Raw genomic sequence first — 21,170 nt, 5'->3', positions numbered from 1 at the left:
CACCAAACTGCTCAACTGAACTAGTTATTGTGATTCAATCCTACAGTGCCTCCAGACATGCCCTTAGTTTCACAAAGTTGCTACTGTTCAAGCAGATTGGAAATACTCTTTGTTTGCATTTTTCAGGTACTGATGTCAATCTGTTCTCTGCTGACGGATCCGAACCCTGACTCATCACCAGCTTTTGTTCAACAAGCTACAGAAAATTCTAATAACCCTAGCGGAGCTGCATCTCCTTTCCACCCAAAGACGTCCTCAGAGAGATCTGCAGCATGGCTTGATAATAATGCTATTGTTACGGCCCACCCACTGCCCCTTCCTCCAGGAGCTACGATGCCTTCATCACCAGCTTTTGTTCATCAAGCTACAGAAACATCAGAGGTGCCATCAATGATAAATCAGTGGGTAAAGGGGAAGTTGATTGGAAGTGGAACATTTGGAAATGTTTACATAGCCTTGAACAGGTATGCGTGTATTCTGGGTGGTGTGTGTTTTCAGGTTCAGCTGCACTGAGCACTGAGTACTTATGATGTCTGTCGTTCAACAGGGAAACTGGAGCCTTATGTGCGATGAAAGAAATCAGTTTGATTCATGATGACCCTAAATCTGCCGAAAGCATGAAGCAATTAGAGCAGGTTAGTTCTTCACATCCCTTGCATGCTCCTAATCAGCAGTATTTTTTCTATTAGCATATTTGGCTTTGTGGATCTTTCCTTAATTTCATTTTGCTACATTGGCATTCAAATTCTTCAAATGTGGTAAAGCATGCTATTTTCTCATGGATGTACATTGCATATGGCAAAAGTACTTTGATCTTGGATTTTTTTTTTTTTTTGGTTGTGTGCTGATTGCCCTTTTCCATGGAAGCTTGAAATTGGAAATGTCTGTCTGGAACTTGTTATCTGGCATGCATTTGCTGCCATGAGTGTTTTTGTCTTATGCAGCCAGTCTTGACATCTGGAGATACAGTTGAGCTGCATAAATTCCAGTCAAGATTTTAGTCCTGTAAAATGCATCTTGGCAGTTTGGAATCTTCTCTCTTGCTTGTTGTGGTTCTTCCATATGGAAAAACCAATCTCCACATGTTCTTGTACCAGGTCAACCGTCCTTCTCTTTCCACACAAGATTTTGTCAGAATGAATCAGCAATTAAATTGGTTCCGCAATCCAAAGATTCAGGATCATTGCAGCTTGTGAGTCTTTGCTTTGTTTGCAAGTTGTGAGTTGTGACCTGTTTCATTTCACTTCATAGTGGCAATGTTCTTCTGTGGAACATACCATATTGATATTTGGCCTCAGGATTCTTTTCCTTTCAATATTGAGGTATAAATCGACTACAACCCCGCAGAAGAAAAAAAAAACCCATTAATTTCCTGTTTGAATGTTCAATTTGGACAGGACTGGTCACGCAGTCTGTCTCCTATGACCTCCTGTTGCTGATATCAGTGGATCTCCTTGCTATGCTGGCTTCATCATCATAACAAATTTTTTTTTTTTAATTTTTTTTAAAATAAATTTTAAAAATAATTCAAGGTACTTCCAGTTGCATTCTATTTGCTCCAACCTTGGTGGAACACGCCGCACATTTCACTGCAAGCTATTATCTGTGCTTCTTTATTTTTTATTGGTTCTGAAAGAAAGACTATAGGGAAAATGCCAAGATGGAGAATTACATTAATTGTATCAGCATTCCACTGTCTTTACAAACCTACTGCTATGGAAAAGGAAGAATTGGTCTATTGATTGACAGAAGGGAGAGTTACTATTCTCTAGAAAGATCCTTTGAAATCACTTGTATGTTAATATAAGCTGCTGAGTTTAAGCTGGTAATTAAGCTGTAGAGACTGGTATTTTGTGTCACTCATTTAGATAGATGACAGATCCGGCAATCTTCCACATACTGATTCATATCCCACTTAATTCGTTGGGATAAGGCTTGGATAATGATGATGATGATGGTCTGTTGACCAAAAAAATTAAAACTCTGTGCTTTCCTCTTTTTTCGGTACCTTATATATCTTTTTCATACGGTTTTGTACTTTCAATGTCCTTCGATTAATTGAAAAGGGTACATTTGTTGTTCAGAGTTGTCGTGTTTGATACATTGACCGGTTCTTATACTGACACGTTTGTCCATATTATGCTGCTGTTCAGTGACACTTGTAGTTGCTATACTATATTACTATCATATTGATTCTGACTTCTTGTTGCTATTTACTTTCCGTTATTCATTTTGTTTCAAACGATTTTGATATCTTGTCTTCCTATATGTAATTTTTAGTTATTTAAGTTTCAATATGTCCAATTTTCATGATGGTTTTGCTGTTATTTATGGTTTCTTTGTTCTTTTTGTTGTAGGAAATAAAAGTTCTTAGCAAGTTAAAACATCCAAATATCGTGCAGTATTTTGGAAGTGAAATGGTGAGGCATTTCTCTGCTTGCTTCTTTGTTGATTGTATGCTTTGGCGGCAACTGCTTATCCCACGGATCAAAATTAGTTGAAATACAACTGTTTCATATGTGCAGGTTGAGGATCGCTTCTACATATATTTGGAGTATGTTTGTCCTGGCTCAATGAGTAAATATGTTCATGAAAATATTGGAGCTATGACAGAATCTGTGGTTTGCAATGTTACCCGTCAGATTCTCTCTGGGTTGGCCTACCTACATAGCAAAAACACAATCCATAGGTGCTTATTACCTTTATTCCCAAAGCATGCTTAAAAATATTTTTTGCATTTTGTCAACATAAAAGTTAGCAATTCATGCCATTTTAGTCAAGTATCTCTTGGGGAATGTTTCTTGTTTTAGTTCTGAGTAGGAACTATATTAGCAAAATTGTGCTCGATTTTTATTTTTTTTAAAGATAAATTGTGCTTGATTTTGATGCGATAGAACTACATCACAGATTGTGGAATACCTAGTTTGTTCTTCTTGTGTTTTGTGATACTAACAATTTGATGCAATACCTTCATAGCATGCGATTTGGGGATCTAGCATGTCACCTAGATTCATGTCAAAACCCAACATCTATTCCTCAATAACATAGGGAAAGACAAACGTGCTCAGTGGTATAAAAGCATACCACTTCTCTTGAACCCTTTTCCAAGAGGAACCTTGCCTGTTTTTGTGGGTAGTTCGATCCAAACCAAGTTCAACTATTCCAGAACCTTGACATCTACAAAGTTTTATTACTAAATAAAGAATTTAAAAGAGAATATAAAAGAGCAAAAAGAGCCTACAACACATTGGCTTAGACTTCTGTTTCCTAAGAAGATAATCAAGGCTGTAACCATTGTTTTTAGTGACAAATGATGATCCATTTCTTGAGGTCTGACACACCTTGATTCAAGACAATTAACCATTTGCTCTAAAAGCCGAATTGATAGAGCATGGTGAATTAATCCCTTTATCTCATAGTCCAGGCCCCACATCGCATGGGTACCGCCTCACACGGGTGGGCCCCGCATCACACGGGTGGACCCCGCCTCACATGAGCCACCCGCCTCACATGGGTGGGCCCCGCCTCACATGAGCCACCTGCCTCACACGTGCCGCCCACCCCGAGTGTCCCCGCATCCCACAGGCTACTCTACTCGAGCCCGGTATGAAAAAGCCTCTGCATTACACCTGCAACTTGTTACACTCAAAAACCTATGAAGTCTGAAATATGTAAGAAATATAACCAACACTTCAAGAATGATCTGACATATGCTTCTTTGATCCAATTGCACTTGAATCTCCATCAAGCCAAGGAGGACAATCGAAATACCAAAGTACTCCATATGATTTAGTTGTTATTTTTTACAAGGATGTTTCTTTGTTCCCACTAATCCGTGGTTAATCAACCCAAAAATTTTCATGATTTTTAAGTCAGAAAATACGATTCCAAAAATTTTCATGATTGTTAAAGTTTCCTAGTTCTAAAATGGTAGAATTGTTCACTCTTTGTGATGAACTTGATGGATATTTTTTTCCCTTTCAAAAGCCTATGTGGGATATTTAGCTTTTTGAAAGGAAACAATGGTCTTTTTTTTTTTTTTTGGACTCACATCAGAGAAATCTTTCGAATAAGAAAATAAGATTACAAAAGCACCACCGCCCACCCGATCTCCATCACCCTCCAGCTCGACATCACCGCCCTCACGATCTCCCTCACTCTCCAACTCAACACCCACGTCCCACATCCCCATCCCACCCTCCCATTCATCCCCCTCAGTCCCCTGGATTCCAGCTAGGGAGGAACAGAGGCAGACCCCCTTCTAGAGATTTATCCCAAGGATGGGAGAGGGTGGGTAGAGATCGTCAGAGGGTCAGATCTAGCCCCTCCCGTCCCACCCAAACTCATTCTAGGGCAAAGCTCCCCGACAACCACCCTAGAGGGGTTTCGAGACCAGGTGGGTTTTCTGTTTTTATTGGAAATATCCCCTTTGATTGCTCTCGGGAAGACTTACGTATCATCTTTGGGAGATATGGGAAGGTGATGGAGGTTCACCAACCCATATTCCCAGGTACGCTCAAACCGAGAGGTTATGCTTTTGTCCACTTCCTTTTTGAAGATGAAGCTAGAGCTGCGATTGGAGTTCTGAATGGGAAACAGATTGACGATAGAGTGGTCTCCGTCTAAGCAGCAATCCCTAAACCCCCTCCCCCTAGATTTTCCAAGCAAACCCATCCTCATCCCCGGGTTTCAACCGCCTAGAAGCCTAACTCCTACTTGAATATCCTCAGAAAAAATCCCTCACCCAAAGCCCCCAATCCAGCAGATACAGACTCTTTCAATGTTGTAGCAGACATAGCAACGGTGGAAATGAGAAGTCTTAGCCTAGCATTGTCCCTGGTAGGTTACGCAAATCATCCACACACTCCCATCATCCAGTTCATCAGAACCCTCAGGAACTCCAGATTTGCAGCTTCGGCAGTGGATGTTGTGAGATTGGCCTCGCAAGCCTTTCTCCTCAAATTCAAATCGGAAGAAGAACTCAAAGACTTCTCCTCGGACTCTGCCCTTCACTCAACCATGGGGCTGAACAGTATAGAACCTTGGCACCCTGAAGTAGTTCTAGGCCGCGGAGGAACGTGGGTTAGGTTGTATGGCATTCCCTCCCATGCTTGGTTCGAATCGGTCATTGTCGACATTGGGCAGCACTTCGGCAAGGTAATCCAAATTGATTCAGTTTCCATATATGGCATCTTCCAAGTTTTTGCTAGAGTGAAGATGCTCCTCAAGCCAGGAAGGGATTTCTTCAAGATAGTCGACCTCAAGGTGGGACGAGACTCCTATCCGATATTTGCAGTAATAGAAGATCCAATAGGGGAACTCAGGAACTTCTCTCACTCCCACCCCAGCTCTAAGCCTCCGCCTACGAAGGAACAAGACACCAAGCAATGGGTGGTTTCAACCTTCTTTCAAAGCAGGGGAGGGCATTCGGACAGTCCATCCCTTGTTCGACAAAATGTATCACAGAACTAGATAGTATCGGACCCTCCGGGATGTTTTCGCATTAGACTCCTAACCGATACTAGTCCTCAAGGCTCTTCCATTCCAGCCACACCTTTTTTTTTTTTGGTGGGTTAGTTTGTTAGTACACACCCATGTCAGTACACACACTCCATGTTAGCCACCCCCGCTAGGGATCGATACCAAGACCTCAAGTGTTGAAACGAGGTATCTCCACTCAGTTTGCCAGTTGAGCCATGGATCTGGGTGTCCATTCCAGCCACACCTAATTCTCCTCAGAGCTCCTTCATCCCAACCACACCAATCCCCCCTCAACCTCTAGCCACCGCCTCCCCAGCTCGTGTTCTTGAACACTCGAGATCCTCCCACCCACCAATCTAGTTCAATCCACCTCTGCAGGAAATGGTAGCCCTCCCAGCAAATGCTCATCTACCTCCAATATTCCCAGCATTCCAGTCCCTTCACAAACACTTGACTACTACCTCGCCGTCCGAGTAGACCATCACCCTAGATCCAAGGCAAGACCAAGATGATTCAGGGGCCAACATCAGCAATGCCCAACTCCAATCCCTCAAGCAGAATGTTGAAAATGGGTGTCGACCCAATGACAACAAGACCATCCACTATCATAGAAGACCCCCCTCTTAATCCGAGGGTGCCAAGTCGATAAATACTTAGGCCATCTTTAAAGCATCAGGAGGCTCTTCTCCCTCTCTTGTCAATATGGGGTCCAAGAACAAGGATAGCACGGGTAACATCGGGCAACTCCACGCTGACCTTTCTCCATTCTTCCTCCCTTCTCCAATTCATAGCCAGGACCAAAATCCCTAGGATCAGCCTTCCAATGCCTCTCAAGTATCAGATTCAGCTTCGGCAATAGATAATGAACAGTCAGCAAGGGAACAAGTAGATTCGATCCAACCCCCAACTGCGGATAGAAGAATCAACAGGGAAAGGTTCTTTAATCCGGACGACAACCTAACCAGCTACATCAAGTCTTGGAGAGGTCGACAGCGAAGCAAGAGCAACAGGGCCATTAACTCGGGTAGTGTTTTAGATGGATAGTTTTCTTCTTTGGAATGTGAGGGGAATTGGTAATTCTCCCTCGATCAGACATGTAAAAAGACTCATCAAATCCTTCAAGCCAGCGACAGTGATTATTATCGAGCCCATGATTGCTGACTCTCGAAGAGTTAGAATAGGGTTGAAACTGGGTTTTCACTGCTCCATCTCCAATGCTGCCGCAGGAGGCAAGATATGGGTGTTCCATCATTCAGCAATTTCTATGGACTCCTTGTCATCTTCAAATCAATTCCTAGCCTTTAGGGCCACTTTCCCGAACATCGAAATCCCCCTCAATTTCACTTGTGTCTATGCCAAATGCTCCTATTTGCGCAGGAGGCTCTTATGGGCTGACCTGACAAGTCAGGCAACCGCCAGTGTTGGGCCTTGGATTGTGTGTGGGGATTTCAATGCGGTCACGTCCCAATCAAAGAGAATTGGGGGAAACTCATTGGTGGGACATAGCTCAACCGAATTTTTTGATGCAATTAACCAATCCAATCTAATAGATGTAGGTTTCACAGCGAGTACCTTCACTTGGTGTAACACTCGTTTGGGGAGCAACAAGAAATGGGCTAGACTCGACAGAGCCCTTTGTTCCTCTGCCTGGCTTCATCGCTTCCCATCCTTTACTGTTCGACACCTGTCCCGCATCCGCTCTGACCACTCGCCCCTCTTACTATTCTCCCCTCCAGATATTGATAAAGTCATACAAAACTGGATGAAGAGAAAACACAAATATTGATTTTATTTTTTAAAAAAAAATCAAAAACTTTCATGGCCTTTGATAAGTTTTTAATAGTAGCCATTTAATTATCACCGTTTCCTATGATGTGGTCCACTTGATATTTGAATCTACTTTATTTTGGGCTATGCCCTACAAAAAAACTAGTAAAATAAATGGACACGGTAGATATAAAACACATACATCATTATGAACTCCAAATAATAAATTCACTGTCTCTGGCAGTTCCTTGGATCCAAGCAATTCAGAAACATAACATTTGGATGCATACCTTAGTTACTTAGATATTTGTCCCATGTGCCATCCATCATATCTCCGTGATGGTATGGTCCTTTCATGAAGAACACTCATGGAATCAGGACCATTTTCTCAAGCTTGTAATGCATATTGATGAGTGGTTTTAAACATTTTGGTGTGACTACTGCATCTTTCTGACAACAGAGGCTCTAGACAAAAACATTGACACGTTCTTGCATGATTGCACATGCAAGGGTTTTAAGTCCACAAGTAGTGAAACATTCCTACCAGAAAAACTTTGATACTCTGGTAGAATAGGATGGGTGATATATAGGCAGTTGGAAATTTCTTAGTTATTTAAGAACTAGAATTTTGGACATATATTGGATGGTTAAAAATGAGAAACATCCTATGATCTTATTTTAAAAAACAAGCACCTGTGGATTGGAAGTTAGGATTGTTTAACCAATCTCAATGACCGGGGATTCCATAATTTAGCTGGTTTGACTTTAGTTAATGTATGACACGTGTACAATTTTGAGTGCCTGTGTATCAAGCGTCTTCTGTAGCCAGAGTATCATATAATTCCACCCGGGAGAAAGGATCACATACAGAGACTACGTGAACTTTCACATCCCCAAGGCCTTTTCAATTTCAAAGGATGTGGACCCATCACGAGGGATTCCAGGCTATTGTTTCCAACGCCTGGAAATCTGAGGTCTTCATTAACCCAATGATCCACCTCCTGTGCAAATTAAAGAACACAAAAGCTGCTTTGAAAGTCTGGAATAGAGACGAGTTTGGCAATATCTTCAGTTAGATCAAGGCTACTACGGCGAAGATAGATCAGCTCGAGCTGGCATCGACTCTCAGCCCATCTCCCCACATCCTTTCCAGCCTGGGTACGGAAAAAGATATCCTCGTTCGTCTGGAGAACCGGGAAGAAATATTCTGGAAACAGAAATTCAGAAACAGGTGGCTGAAAGAAGGGGACAGAAACTCCAAGTTCCTCCACACATATGCAATCAACCGCATTAGAAGAGCCCATATAAGAGAAATTCAGCTGCAAGATGGGACCACAACAGGCGACCAGTCTCGTATAAAGGAGGAAGCGGTCGTTTTCTTCAAGAAGTTGTTCACGGTAGAAGAGGTGGCCCCGATTGGCAACTTCATCAACTCGATCCCGTCCCTGGTCTCCCCAGAAGACAACGACCTCCTCATGGCTATTCCGTCTATTAATGAAGTGAAGGTAGCAGTTTCGGCCCTACCATCAGACGACGCGCCTGGGCCTGATGGGTTCTCTGGTGCTTTCTTCTCGGCTTGCTAGGAAATCGTTGGGACGGACCTCCATCAGGCCATCAAATTTCTCTTCCAGGGATGTACGACATTCTCAGCCTCCTTGCTCTGCTTAATCCCAAAAAGTTCGGCTCCTAAATCTTTTGCTGATTTCCATCCTATAAGTCTTTGTAATTGTGTCTGCAAGGTATTTTCTAAGGTGATTGCAGCTAGGTTGAATTCCATCCTTCCTAAGCTAATCTTAGAAGAACAAATGGCTTTTGTCCAAGGGAGATCGATTGCGGATAGCATATCCATGGTGCAAGAGCTCTTTCTGGACATAGACAAAAGAGTCCGGGGTAGCAACATCATCTTCAAGATGGATCTTGAAAAGGCGTATGATAGAGTAAATTGGTCCTTTCTTAAGGCGGTGCTCCAGAGGTTCTTTTTCAGCCAATCATGGATTGATTTGGCAGAAAAATGCTGGTCAGGGACTTGGTTTTCAGTTCTCCTCAATCGTATCAACTCGGGCTTCTTCAAGACCGAAAGAGGGATCCGTTAGGGAGATTCGCTTTCTCCCAGCCTCTTCATTGGTCATGGAAGCCCTCAGTAGGGGCCTCAAATCCCTGTTCAATTCCAATATTTGTCAGGCGTTCAAAACCAACAGGGGGAGCCTGACAATCTCCCACCTCCTCTTCACAGACGACACTACCATTTTTATCAATGGTAGCAGCACATCGATTAGAAATATGATGTCTTTTCTCCATTCCTTCAAGGAAGTATCAGGCCTCAAAATTAATTCAGCCAAAAGCTGATTGTTTGTTTCCTCCAAGGTGTCAGAAGGTAGAGTTGAAAGAATCGCAGGCATCAGGAGAGCAGCGTCTCCTCTCATCTACCTTGGTGTTCCGCTGGTAAAAGGTAGAATCAGATCTATCTCCTTTCAGCTGCTTGTAGATAAAATCATATCTTGCATTTCAGGTTGGAAAGCCTGCCTCCTCAATTAGGCTGCCAGGGTTACTCTTATCAAACACGTGCTCGCTAGTATTCCTATTCACACTCTTGCGGCAATAGATATCCCGAGAAAGACGCTGTCTTCCCTAGAAAAAGGTTTTGCAGACTTCTTTTTGGGTTGGTCAGAAGGGAGAAAGAAGCTTCATTGGGTCAACTGGAAGTCTATATCAGCCCCTTCCATGGAAGGTGGGCTGGGAATCAAAGGCTAAAGGGAGGTCGCAAATGCCCTGAGAATTAAGAGGGCCTGGACTATTTTCTTTGCCTATAAAAACAGTCTATGGGCGAGATTCATGAGATCCAAATATGCCATCAATCAATCAAGGGGCTCCTCCAATCAGCGCTGGTCCGACTCCCCTCCATGGAAGAAAATCAGGGATCTTCTTCAGCTCGTTGAAGACAATTCTCGCCTGTTACTGGAGGATGGTAACAACAACTTTTGGCATGTCAACTGGACAGGACTTGGCCCTCTCAAGGATTTGCTCCCAGAAAATGTTCCTCCCCACCCCATCAATCTGAGGATCAAAGACGTAATTGGCCCCGATGGCCTTCTTCAGCACGCCATTTTCCCTGTCTCGCTCCTGCAATCAGTCCGTCATCACGTGCGAGCTGAGGGACTGTCCCTTAATCAAGGTGAAGATTGCTTCATTTGGGCCAAGTAGAAGTTGGGGAAATTCTCCACGAGATCTGCATGGCGCCTTATTCGGCCCATGGGCCATATGCGCACTTGGGCCAAATGGACATGACATCCTCATCTTCCTCTTAAAATTGCTCTATTTACCTGGATGATCCTCAATAACGCAATCCCTGTCGATATCAGTGTGAAAAGGAAAGGGATCCAGTTGGCCTCCTCTTGTGTGTGCTGCAAGAATCTCGACCAGAAGGAAGAATCCCTCAACCACCTCTTCGCCGAAGGGGTGATTGCTTCCTCCATCTGGTCCCACTTCTCGGCCATCCTTTCTGTTTCTTTTATTCCAAACCAGTTAGTGGGGTGTAGAGCCTCGCAGTGGTGGTCTATGGCGCGAATCGTCCACTATGGGAATGCTCAGAGGGGTCATCCTGGCCCTCATTCTCTAGGAAATATGGAAGGCTAGGAACGAGCAGCGCTTTGAAGACTCTCCCTTCAGGGCAAATCTCTCCATCTACAATGTCCGGACTTGGCTCTTCCATCTGTCCACCGCATTTCCTCTCCCTTCTTCTAAATCCCAAATTGATAGAGATGTCGTGGCTGATTTGGGGTTCGTTCCAGGGAAAAGCCGTCCTCTCTCGCTGACCGTTGTGAAGTGGAAAAGACCTCCCAGAGGTGGGGTGAAACTGAATGTTGACAGCTCATCCAGGGGCAACCCAGGTCCTTCCGGGAGCGGAGGCGTTTGCAGAGACGAGAAGGGAGTTTTCTCATTTGCATTCTCCATAGGCTACGGCGTGGGATCGAGCTTCCTGGCTGAAGTGAAGGCAGTCATTGACGGCCTCAAATTGTGCAGGGATATCGGTTTTTCCAACGTCGAGGTCGAGAGCGATTCCCTTTCAGTTGTTGGCCTCTTCTCTTCAGCAGGAAACACCCCATGGATCGCGCATTCTTGGAAAAATCAGTTCGATTCCATCAGGGCCTCTGTTTCTGTTGCAATCAATCACATCCCCAGAGAGGCCAATTCAGTGGCCGATAGCCTTGCTCGCTGATCAGTAGGTCAATTTCTTCCACTTTGTTGCTAGCCTCCCTCTCATCTCCAGAGGGGAACTCGTCCTAGACAGGGCAGGTTTAGGGGTGGTGTGTTTTTCTTGATCTTTCTTCTTCCTCCATATGATAGGAGTGCCCAATGGGGTGGGCCTTCCAAAGGTGTCTCCCTTGTAAAGCAGGGGGTCTTAGGCCTTTTATGTCCCGTCCCTCCTCGTCTTCTTGTAAGCAATCCTGTATATCAATGAAAACGGAGATTTCTTAAAATTAAAAAAAATAAAAATAAAAATTAGGAGTTGTGGCTTCTTTCTTGAGTCTGTTTTAGAGTTTAGGTCTTTAGTTGTGTATAGAGCTTTTGCTTTGGTTTTGAACCTTTTATCATAAGCAATGACTTGCAACACTCATGTTCTTGCTAGTTTATCTATGTTTGTTACCCAGTGTCTGTTTTTTTGCGACATTGATCATTGTTGTAACCATTTTAGTGTACGTGGTTTGGGTATGCACCCTCCTATTGAGATTTATTGATGGCTTATTGCTATTTGGTGCATGTTCTTGACATTGTAATTGATTCCTTTTAATTCTAAATCACATACCTAAACTTCTAATACTTTTTTTTTTCTTTTTTCTTTTTTGAAATAACACCATGAAACGTGTGTTTCTTGCTGGCCTTTGGTTGATTTGGTGTGAACGAACAACATAACTTTCTGGTATACATCAAGTTCTCTGGAAGAGTTTTTTTTTTTTTGGGAAGGCTAAGTGGCTTGTGGGTGCATGGGTCAGGTCTACTGAAGCCTTTGCTTATACATCGGTTGTATCTTGCGAGGAGAGATTGGGGGAGGATTCCTCCTATTGATCTAATGATTCCTATTCACTAATCTTGTATTTCTATTTCTCCTCTTTCTAATTATTTTCTTCATTAGCCTTCAAAAAAGGGGGAAAAAAGAGTACAAACCCATGAAACTTATGTATAATTTTTATTTTTATTATTTTTATTTTTTTATTTTTTTATTTTATTTTTATGAAATTTACACTCCCTAAACAGTATCTATGGTTCAAGTTCAACAAATTAGTTGACGGAGGATAGTTCTTAACAGAGTCATTAACAAATAGGTTGGCAGATATTGAAATTCAATTGCACTGATTTACTTTGCTATGCTAGTTAATTAGTTCTCTATTTGGACGTTACTTTTTTTAATACGTGACCTTTAATTTGAAGAGGATTGCTAATACCACTAGCACCTTTACATGCAGCATGTGTGCCAGTCTGGCGAGTAAGTCAGACATCTGAGTAGTGCATAAGGTGGTCCTCACTGTGAAGATTGAATACAAAAAAATCCAGGACAGTACACTCACCAGATGTCCACCCCTATATGAAAATAATATGTGGCTTGCCCTTCTTTTTCTTTTTGAAAGGTAATGGTATCTTTTTTGAAGAAAGCATAGAATAAAGAAAAAAACCAAAAGGTAGTGGTTTCTTATGAGGGGAGAAGTGGTTTGTAGGGAAAGATCATTGTTCAAATGGGGATCCTAAGATGGAATGTGAGGGGTATGGGTTCAATGGATAAGAGGGCTTAGATTTGGGAGGTTTGTAGGAAAGCAAATGTGCAAATTATCTCATTCCAGGAAACAAAAATTCAAGGCTTTGACAAAAGAATGTTGGAGTCTGTTTGGAATGCTAATGGCAAGGAATGGTGTAGTGGATGTTTACTGTTGTTTACCGGTCAAATGTGGCATATTAGAGGGACAAATTATGGGCTCATCTTGATGTGGTGAGGGGTAGAAATGACTATCCATGGTGATTGGTGCATAGGGAGTGACTTTAACCTCACCAAATTTTCTTATGAGAAATGTTTTAGTAGGAAAGTTACCTAAAGCAATGTTTTACGTGTCGTCATCACATAATGCATTGCACCCTTTAGATATGGATACATATCGATTATTGCACGAGATATGTTAGTTGTATCGTGTAATTTATTGTTGTTGTTAGGAAACATTGGGAAGTTGGTTGAATTTTTCAATGAAACTTTAGGGATTGTTAAAAAAGGCACCAATATACACTAAGAAATAATAATAATAAAAAAATCACAAAATAAGTGAACATAATAGGTTTCCTTTGTATAGGGTCGTAATCTATGCGCTATCTGATTGAATTGATACAACTATATTCAAAGTCAATTTATAAATGTAAGAAGGCATGTATAGAAACACAAGCATTACATTAAAAAACAAAAGAAGTAGAAAACTAGAAATATACCTGTGGATTTCGGGGGAAAAATAATTTTTTTTGAAAGATCCCCAAATTGCCAAGAATGTGTAGATCAAGTTATATGTATGTTTGATTTTATTTTTGGACACTAAGATTGCAATCGAGCTAGGCAAAATTGGAAATTTTTCAATTTTCTGCAACTTGGCCCATTTCCCTCATATCTTGAAATTGAAGCTCCAAATCCATAAATTTTCATGTAAAACATGAATAATAATGAATTTCTTACTATTTAAGACTATTTACAACATATAAAAACACACAAAAAAAAAGAAGAAGAAAAGAATCAAAACTAAAAAATAAAAAATAAAAAAAAACACCTTTTAGAATCCAGCTTGAAGAAGTTTCTGATCGCAATTTCGAAGATTTTCTTCTAACAAACTAAAGTGGACCGGTCGAAATCACCTACCAATATACCAGCAAGAAGTCTTTTTTTTTTTTTTTTAAATTTTATTTTTTAATACAAAAAATAATAATATATAATTAATTTTTTGTGAATTTTGAGGATTTTCCAGACAAAATAGTGCTGGTTTCCTTTTATCCCTTTCAGTATCGCACTTGGTATCGAAATATCGCACTGTACATTAAGATTTTATAAAGGGGGAGTGTGGATATATCACATAATGTCGCAATATCTATGATATATCATGATATCGTGCGATATATTGCACAATACCATGAAAATTAGATATTAAGTTGGGTTTTGTATCTCCCAACTAGGAATAATAGATATATTGTGGGATATATCAGTGAGATCGCATGACACTGAAAATACAGACCCAAAGTATGTTGGCTTTTTTAAAATGGGTTGTGTCATGAGATGATCAACCTGGGAGATATACTTGGTCTAATGGTTAGGAGCGACCAATCATGACAAGGATCGATAGATTTCTAGTTCCGCTGAACTAGGTGGATAGATTTCTGCTTGTTTTCTCAATGTGGATTACCGAAGCCTGTTTCAGACCATTGCCCAATTTTGTTAGAAATTGGTGTCCAAAACTTTTTATATTTGAATTAATGTGCTTAGAGGTGGAAGGTATTTCGGGCCTAGTTGGGGACTGATGGGCTTCATTTGAAGTTGAGGGCTTTGCGGGTTTTAGATTAAATCAGAAATTGAAGTTGTTGAAGAGGAAAATTCTAGAATGGAAAAGGGAGATATTAGGTATAAGGGAGGGGAAAACGTAGGAAATCCTAAGAAAGATCCATGATCTAGACATAAAAGCTAAGGATGTGGTCTTATGACTCTTATCTGACGAGGTTAAACACCTCCATAGGAAACTTGGGCAAGAATATGCAAGCTGTATTAAGGAGGAAGAGATCAAATGGAAGTAAAGATCACGGGTGACTTGGTTAAAAGAGGGTAATAAGAATCCAAGATTATTTTCATAACATAGCAAGTGCTTAGGCAAGATGTAACAAGATGAGTAGCATTGTAGCGGAGCATGAAAGGGTGGAAGAGAAAGATAGGATTTGTGATAGGGTAGTGTGGTTCTATAAAGATTTGTTGACAATGGAAGGGTAGAAAGGCCAATTCTGGATAACTTCCAAAGCATTTCAAGGATGGAAGCGGATTTGCTAGAGGACTTTTCTGAAACTGAAGTCATGGAAGCTGTGGACTCTTTGGGAAGAGAAAGTGTCAGGGCTAGATGGATTCCCCTTAGCGTTTTTCTAGGTTTTTTGGGAAAGCGTGGAAGGGAATGTGATGGAGTTCGTGAGAGAACTTCCTGATAAGGGGAAGCTTTCGAAAGAAATAGTGCCTCATTCATTCTGTTGATTCCCAAGGTCTTGGGAGCAGAAAATCTAAAAGAATACAGACCCATTAGCTTAATTGAAAGCATTTATAAAATCCTTGCTAAGGTTCTAGCATTAGACTTAAGAGGGAATCTAGCAGGTGTAATTTCCAAGTTCTAGGATGCCTTCGTTGAGGGTCAGCAAATTTTGGACATCGCTCTTGTAGCTCGCAAGTATGTAGACACCAGGTACAAGGAAAGGTTGCATAGCTATATCTGTAAGCTTGATATCAAGAAAGCTGATGATCCCGTGGATTGGGGTTTTCTAGATTACGTGTTTGGGAGAATTGGATGTGAGGTGCAGTGGAGGGGTTGGGTGAAGGAGTGTATCAACTTTACTAGATTTTTGGTGTTGGTTAATGGATTGACAAAAGGTTTTTTTCATGGCTCGAGAAGTTTGAAGCAAGGGGGTTTGGCATCCCCTCTCCCGTTTGTGGTGGTAGCTGAGGCGCTTAGTAGAATGCTAGAACATGGGCAACAAAATGATCTCTTTTGTGGGGTACATGCGGACCACGTAATCTGCCAAAACATAGCTGAGGCATTGACGCCCTTCTGCTTGAAGCCGTATGTGGGGCTAGTGAACCTCTTGCTTTAAAAAAATTCACTGCAATTGTTGGAGAGATTCTTGTATGTGCGTCGACATGGGGTTTTGTTGCCTAGGTATGTTCAAGTTCTGCTTTTAATTAGGTCAACAAACCAAATAGCCGCTAATGCTGACAAAGTATCCAATCTTGAATTTCAACAATTCAGATTATCTTGCAAAGCTCCTGTACTGGTTTTTCCTTCTTTGTTTTCTTGTGCTTTTCTATGCTGCTTCATGATGTGATTTATTCATCATGTTTATACAGGCAACTAGTGGTCAATGAAAAAACTTGCAACTAGCTGTGTCCGGGCCCACGGTGCATGGCATTCAATCCATCCAGCAGGTTCGTTCCACAATGAAAATGGGATGCCACAAAGATCATGCTACTTCAATCATCACGTGGGCCACACGATAGAAAACAATGGACAACCACCCAAAAACCTCCAAATTCATGTGGCGGCCCACTTGATTTGGATTGGGATTATTTTTGGGGCATCCTATTTTCATAATGGGGCAACCCTCCTAGACTGATTGGATGTCATCCATACACTATGGACCACAAACCACAACTAGTTGGATTTACAACTACTTCTAGGTGTGACCTTCCCATGTATATATATGTTAGTCTCTTTATTGGCATGCCTGATTGTTCGTTCACAAGTACTTCCTTCTACTTTATCTTTTCTTTGAAATATAAAAAATTCAATAGGAGCAAAATGTACAAGTTTTATGCTGTTTTTGTTACTTTCAGATCTCGAAGTTCCCATATGGTTTTGTTCAAATAATTAGTTTCTGTATTCCAAATTTGATGATTGTTTCTTATAGGAACATCAAAGGGGCCAATTTACTTGTTGATGCATCTGGTGTTGTTAAGCTTGCAGACTTTGGGATGGCAAAGCATGTGAGTATCTTCCATGAATAGAAAAATACCAAACAATCCTTGTACTTTGTGAAGTCTTTCTTGCTCTTGATCTCCACAGAGTTGATTTGGTTTGTTTGTATATAGTAGTTGCTGGAAGGCATGCTTACCGTAAATTATTGTTTACCGTAAATTATTGTGTTCTGGGTGTTTTCTTATTGAAAGGAAGTTCCATCTTTCAACAAGAAAGTGCAACTTTCTTCCAACAACAAAATGCATTCGGGAATTTTCTTTTCTTCATTTTAAATTGATAAAAGGAATGCATATAGAAAAAAAATAAAAATAAATTATATGAATAGACTTTGAATATACTTGCATCAATTCAGTTTGACAGCTCATAGATTAGGACCTCATACAAAGAAAACCTATCATGTGCACTTGTTTTTTGTAATGTTTTGATTTATAAGTGTGTATTGATGTCTTTTCTAACAATCGCTGGAGTTCCATTGAAAAATTCGACCAATTTCACAATGTTTCCCCATGTTTTCAACAACAGCGACACATTAACCGACACAACTGATATATCCCATGCGATAACCGATACGTATCCCTATCCCAAGGGTGCGAGACGTAACGCAATACCGATATTTCAAACATTGCTGTGGAGTATCACCTTTAGCTGCCAGGGAAAACAGAGTTTATTAGGCTGGCAGCCAAAGCTCTAACCTTCTTGAAAATAAAAGGTGAGACCCAAGTCAAAGGAACCTCCCTGTTGGCCCAATTGATGACATCAGAAAAGCCCCTTCTGGGATGATTTGCGCCCCTTCTAGGATGATTTGCAAATCATGAAATTGATTGGGGATAGTGCTTCTGACCTCTTGGAGGGCAAGCACTATCGGTCCCTGCTTGGAGCGGGATAGAAAACAAGAATGGTCTTTCCCACAGTTGTCGATTAGGACAGTCACCCCACCCACCAGAGGTACTTGCACTACATGTGCCATTGAAATTAAACTTCCATTTTTTGGCAATGTGGGAGACCAACTAACTCTGGGAGAGATGAGTTCCAACTTGATCCATATCAGGTTGCTTCAGTTTCTTTTGGGATCAACTGCCTGAAGTCCTATCATGTTGCTTCAGTTTCTGCTAAGATCAGCCACCTGAAGTCCTTTGAAGGCACTTGACTTGGCACCCATATGAACATTTTCAACTTGTTTTGCTCAGCAATCTTCTGAAAGAATTACCTTGGAAAACCATGCCACTCTGTGATATATCCATCGGGACCCAACATGGACTTTATTGCCCTAATGGGCTGCAATGCCCCATGTTTCATGACTGAAGTCACCACTGCACACATCATTCGGCGTAATGATTCTCAAAGTCCCATCATTTCCTAATATTTTCAGTATTGCCACAGATAAAGAAGAGTCTGGTTGCAAGCTATTATATCCAAACTGCTGCTGGTATAGTGTGGGAAATTAATTGTGTCAGAAACCTCCATGAATGGGAGGTTAAGGAATATGTTGATCTGCTAGATTGTTTATCCAACGTCATCCCTGATCAGACTGTCCCAGATAAACTCATCTGGAAAAGGGACAAATCCAGTATCTTCTCGGTCAAATCCCTATATTTTTTCCTTGCCCCCTCCCTTCCCCCAGCGACTCAGGCTTCCCCAGGTGTCCCCCCCCCCCCCCCCCCCCAAATATATTTGTTTTGGTTGGCTGGCGGCTAAAAATCGGATCTTAACTATAGACAATCTTAGAAAGAGAGGTATGCAGCTTGTCAACATATGCCTTTGTTGCATGAAAAGTGAGGAGTCAGTTGATCACTTTCTGGTACACTGCCCTTTCATCTCTCAGATCTGGCTGGACTTATTTATCCGATTCAACGTCAGCAGATGTATCCCGAATTCTGCTTCCTCTATGCTAGCGTATTGGCACGGCTTTAAGTTGGGCAAAGTCAAATCCCGTATCTGGAGGATGGCTATTCTCGCCTTTTGGTGGGCTGTTTGGAAGGAAAGGAATGACAGATGTTTCAATGACATCCAGGCTTCAGCTCAGGCAGTGGGATCTTATGCAAAAAAATTGATAATTGAGTGGGTGGTTAATGTTTTGGGTCTCAAGGACTATAGTCTTTTGTTTTTAGGCTTTTAGGCTTTCGGTTCTGCTATCTCAGCAGTTCCTGGCTGCATGCTCTTTTCCTCTTTAATATATTTCATTGGGTAATCTTTAGGGCCCGTTTGGCCGGGTGGATTGGAAGGGATTGAATGGTATTAGGGTGGATGGCATGGATTTCAAGGTAATGATGGTGTTTTCAGTGGATTGTCTTAAGATTCATGGGATTGCTATATCCCGGGATTGCTACATCGAGTCTGTTTGGCACATCCGGCCAATCCCGGGATTAAACCTTCCCATCCCTTCCAATCCCTCGAACCAAACATGTCCCAGGCAAATTTGAACGGATTAGGGTGGATTGGATGGGATTTAAAGGTAATGATGGTGTTGTCAGTGGATTGTCTTAAGATCCATGGGATTGCTATATCCCGGGATCAGATCACCCAGTCTGTTTGGCATGCCCGGCCAATCCCAGGATTTAACTTCCAATCCCTTCCAATACCATCCAATCCCTTCCAATCCGCCCGGCCAAACGGGCCCTTAGTGGGGTGTTTTTTTTTTTTGTTTTGTTGTTTCTTTCTTTTCTTTTTTGTTTCTTTTCGGTCTTTTTCTGGCTCTGCCCAATAAATTTTTTTTTTCATCTTTCAAAAAAATAAATAAAAATCTCTACATTGACTCTATCAACTTAATTAGCAAAGGAAGGTATTTCAAGATCGATGAGGTCTCACAAACTTGTTGGAAGATGGTGATATTGTCAAACTAGCGCATAAATGTCAATTTGATGAGTGAGTACAACATCCTACCTTTCCAAAAGTTTGTGCTGCCAGATAGAACACCTGATGCAAACATCAGACTGATCCACTCATCATGTGAGCCATACCATAAAAAATGATGGACGATCTTCAATCTGATTCAAATTACTTGTGCGGGCCACCTGGTGAGCAGGTTGGTTTCATTTTTTTGTGGGTGATCTACGTGGTGGGACCCACCTCTGGGATCGCTTGGATGTCACACTCACATAAGCAATGGTTGGACGATAACACTATAGTTGTGTGACCTCTTCCAGATCTCTGTGTGTTAGTGTGTATCCATTGCCTTAATGAATGCTTGTACGCCTTTCTTCATATTGATGGAAAGAGCCTTGAGTTCATCGGTCACCCATAGATATTGATGTACATTTGACATGGGCATTATGCATTTTTTTTTTTTTTTAAAGTTTCAATATCCTTTTAGGTATTTAATTATGTATTGCTGCTATCACGGCTTTGTCACTCTAAATGTACAGTTTCGTAACAATGTTTACCTACCGTATGTTTTAAAGGTCATATTGAAATATGAATCGTAGAAATGATTTGATGATGGCTAGAGTGTGTCTATATCCTTGATTATTTCAAAACGAGTTGCTTTGTAGAATTTCCCAATTGCTTCAAGTCAAAACGTTTTATTTTTTCACATAGCATTTTTTGCTATGCTGATTTGTGTTGGCATTCAGCTGAGTGGACAAGCTGCCGCACTTTCGATGAAGGGAAGTCCTTATTGGATGGCTCCAGAGGTATCTCTTTTCCCCACCACATCCTGCAGTCTCATAAAGCATCCCTCTAAATCATCAAACTCATTGTTTTTGCAGGTCATGCAGGCTATGATGCAGAAAGAAGCTTGCTACGATCATGCTGTTGACATTTGGAGTTTGGGTTGCACCATCATCGAGATGTTTACTGGGAAACCTCCTTGGAGTGAGTTCGAGGGGGTAAGCACTTTGATTTTATGTTTGTTCATCATGTCCTGGACTTTGAAACATTTGCTCAGATTGCAAGCTGTTTAGTGGACATAGTATGCCATTTCAATTCCATGTCGAGATTTATGAAGTTGCGAATGGGCCGAAGAACCTCTGATAAGTTATTGTTTGTGACCTCTCAGTGGTTGTTCCTGGTCATTTTAGTTACTATAGGATTCTATCTCTTTTGGACAACATTTTTTTTTTTGTCTCTCTTATGAAGTTATGGCCCTTGATAGAGAGGAATGGCAGAACAGGATTCATGTCTCTGACCCCAATTAATTGGGATAAGGGTTCAATGACAATGATGATTATTATAATATTTTGGTAG

The 21,170-nt window shown here is 41.4% G+C and overlaps 1 protein-coding gene across 6 annotated transcripts in view; it reads left to right on the top strand.

The window, feature by feature from the left end:
- LOC131245076 (ubiquitin-conjugating enzyme E2-17 kDa) overlaps window positions 1–21,170 on the top strand; it is a 68,568-nt gene that overhangs the window by 14,820 nt on the left and 32,578 nt on the right. For 3 of the 6 annotated variants that reach the window (XM_058244275.1, XM_058244278.1, XM_058244277.1), the window contains 7 exons: window positions 127–464; window positions 548–635; window positions 2,358–2,420; window positions 2,526–2,689; window positions 16,921–16,996; window positions 20,558–20,617; window positions 20,693–20,812. The exons of 2 other annotated variants lie outside the window; for them this stretch is intronic. In XM_058244275.1, the coding sequence (XP_058100258.1) occupies window positions 127–464; window positions 548–635; window positions 2,358–2,420; window positions 2,526–2,689; window positions 16,921–16,996; window positions 20,558–20,617; window positions 20,693–20,812 (909 nt within the window). Of the gene's footprint in view, window positions 1–126; window positions 465–547; window positions 636–2,357; window positions 2,421–2,525; window positions 2,690–16,920; window positions 16,997–20,557; window positions 20,618–20,692; window positions 20,813–21,170 lie in introns of those variants that run through there. One more of the 6 variants, XR_009170771.1, reaches the window with a different exon arrangement.

The sequence above is a fragment of the Magnolia sinica genome, chromosome 5 (genome assembly GCF_029962835.1).
Source record: "Magnolia sinica isolate HGM2019 chromosome 5, MsV1, whole genome shotgun sequence".
Lineage (NCBI taxonomy): Eukaryota > Viridiplantae > Streptophyta > Magnoliopsida > Magnoliales > Magnoliaceae > Magnolia > Magnolia sinica.
This window is presented reverse-complemented; position numbering and strand designations above follow the sequence as displayed.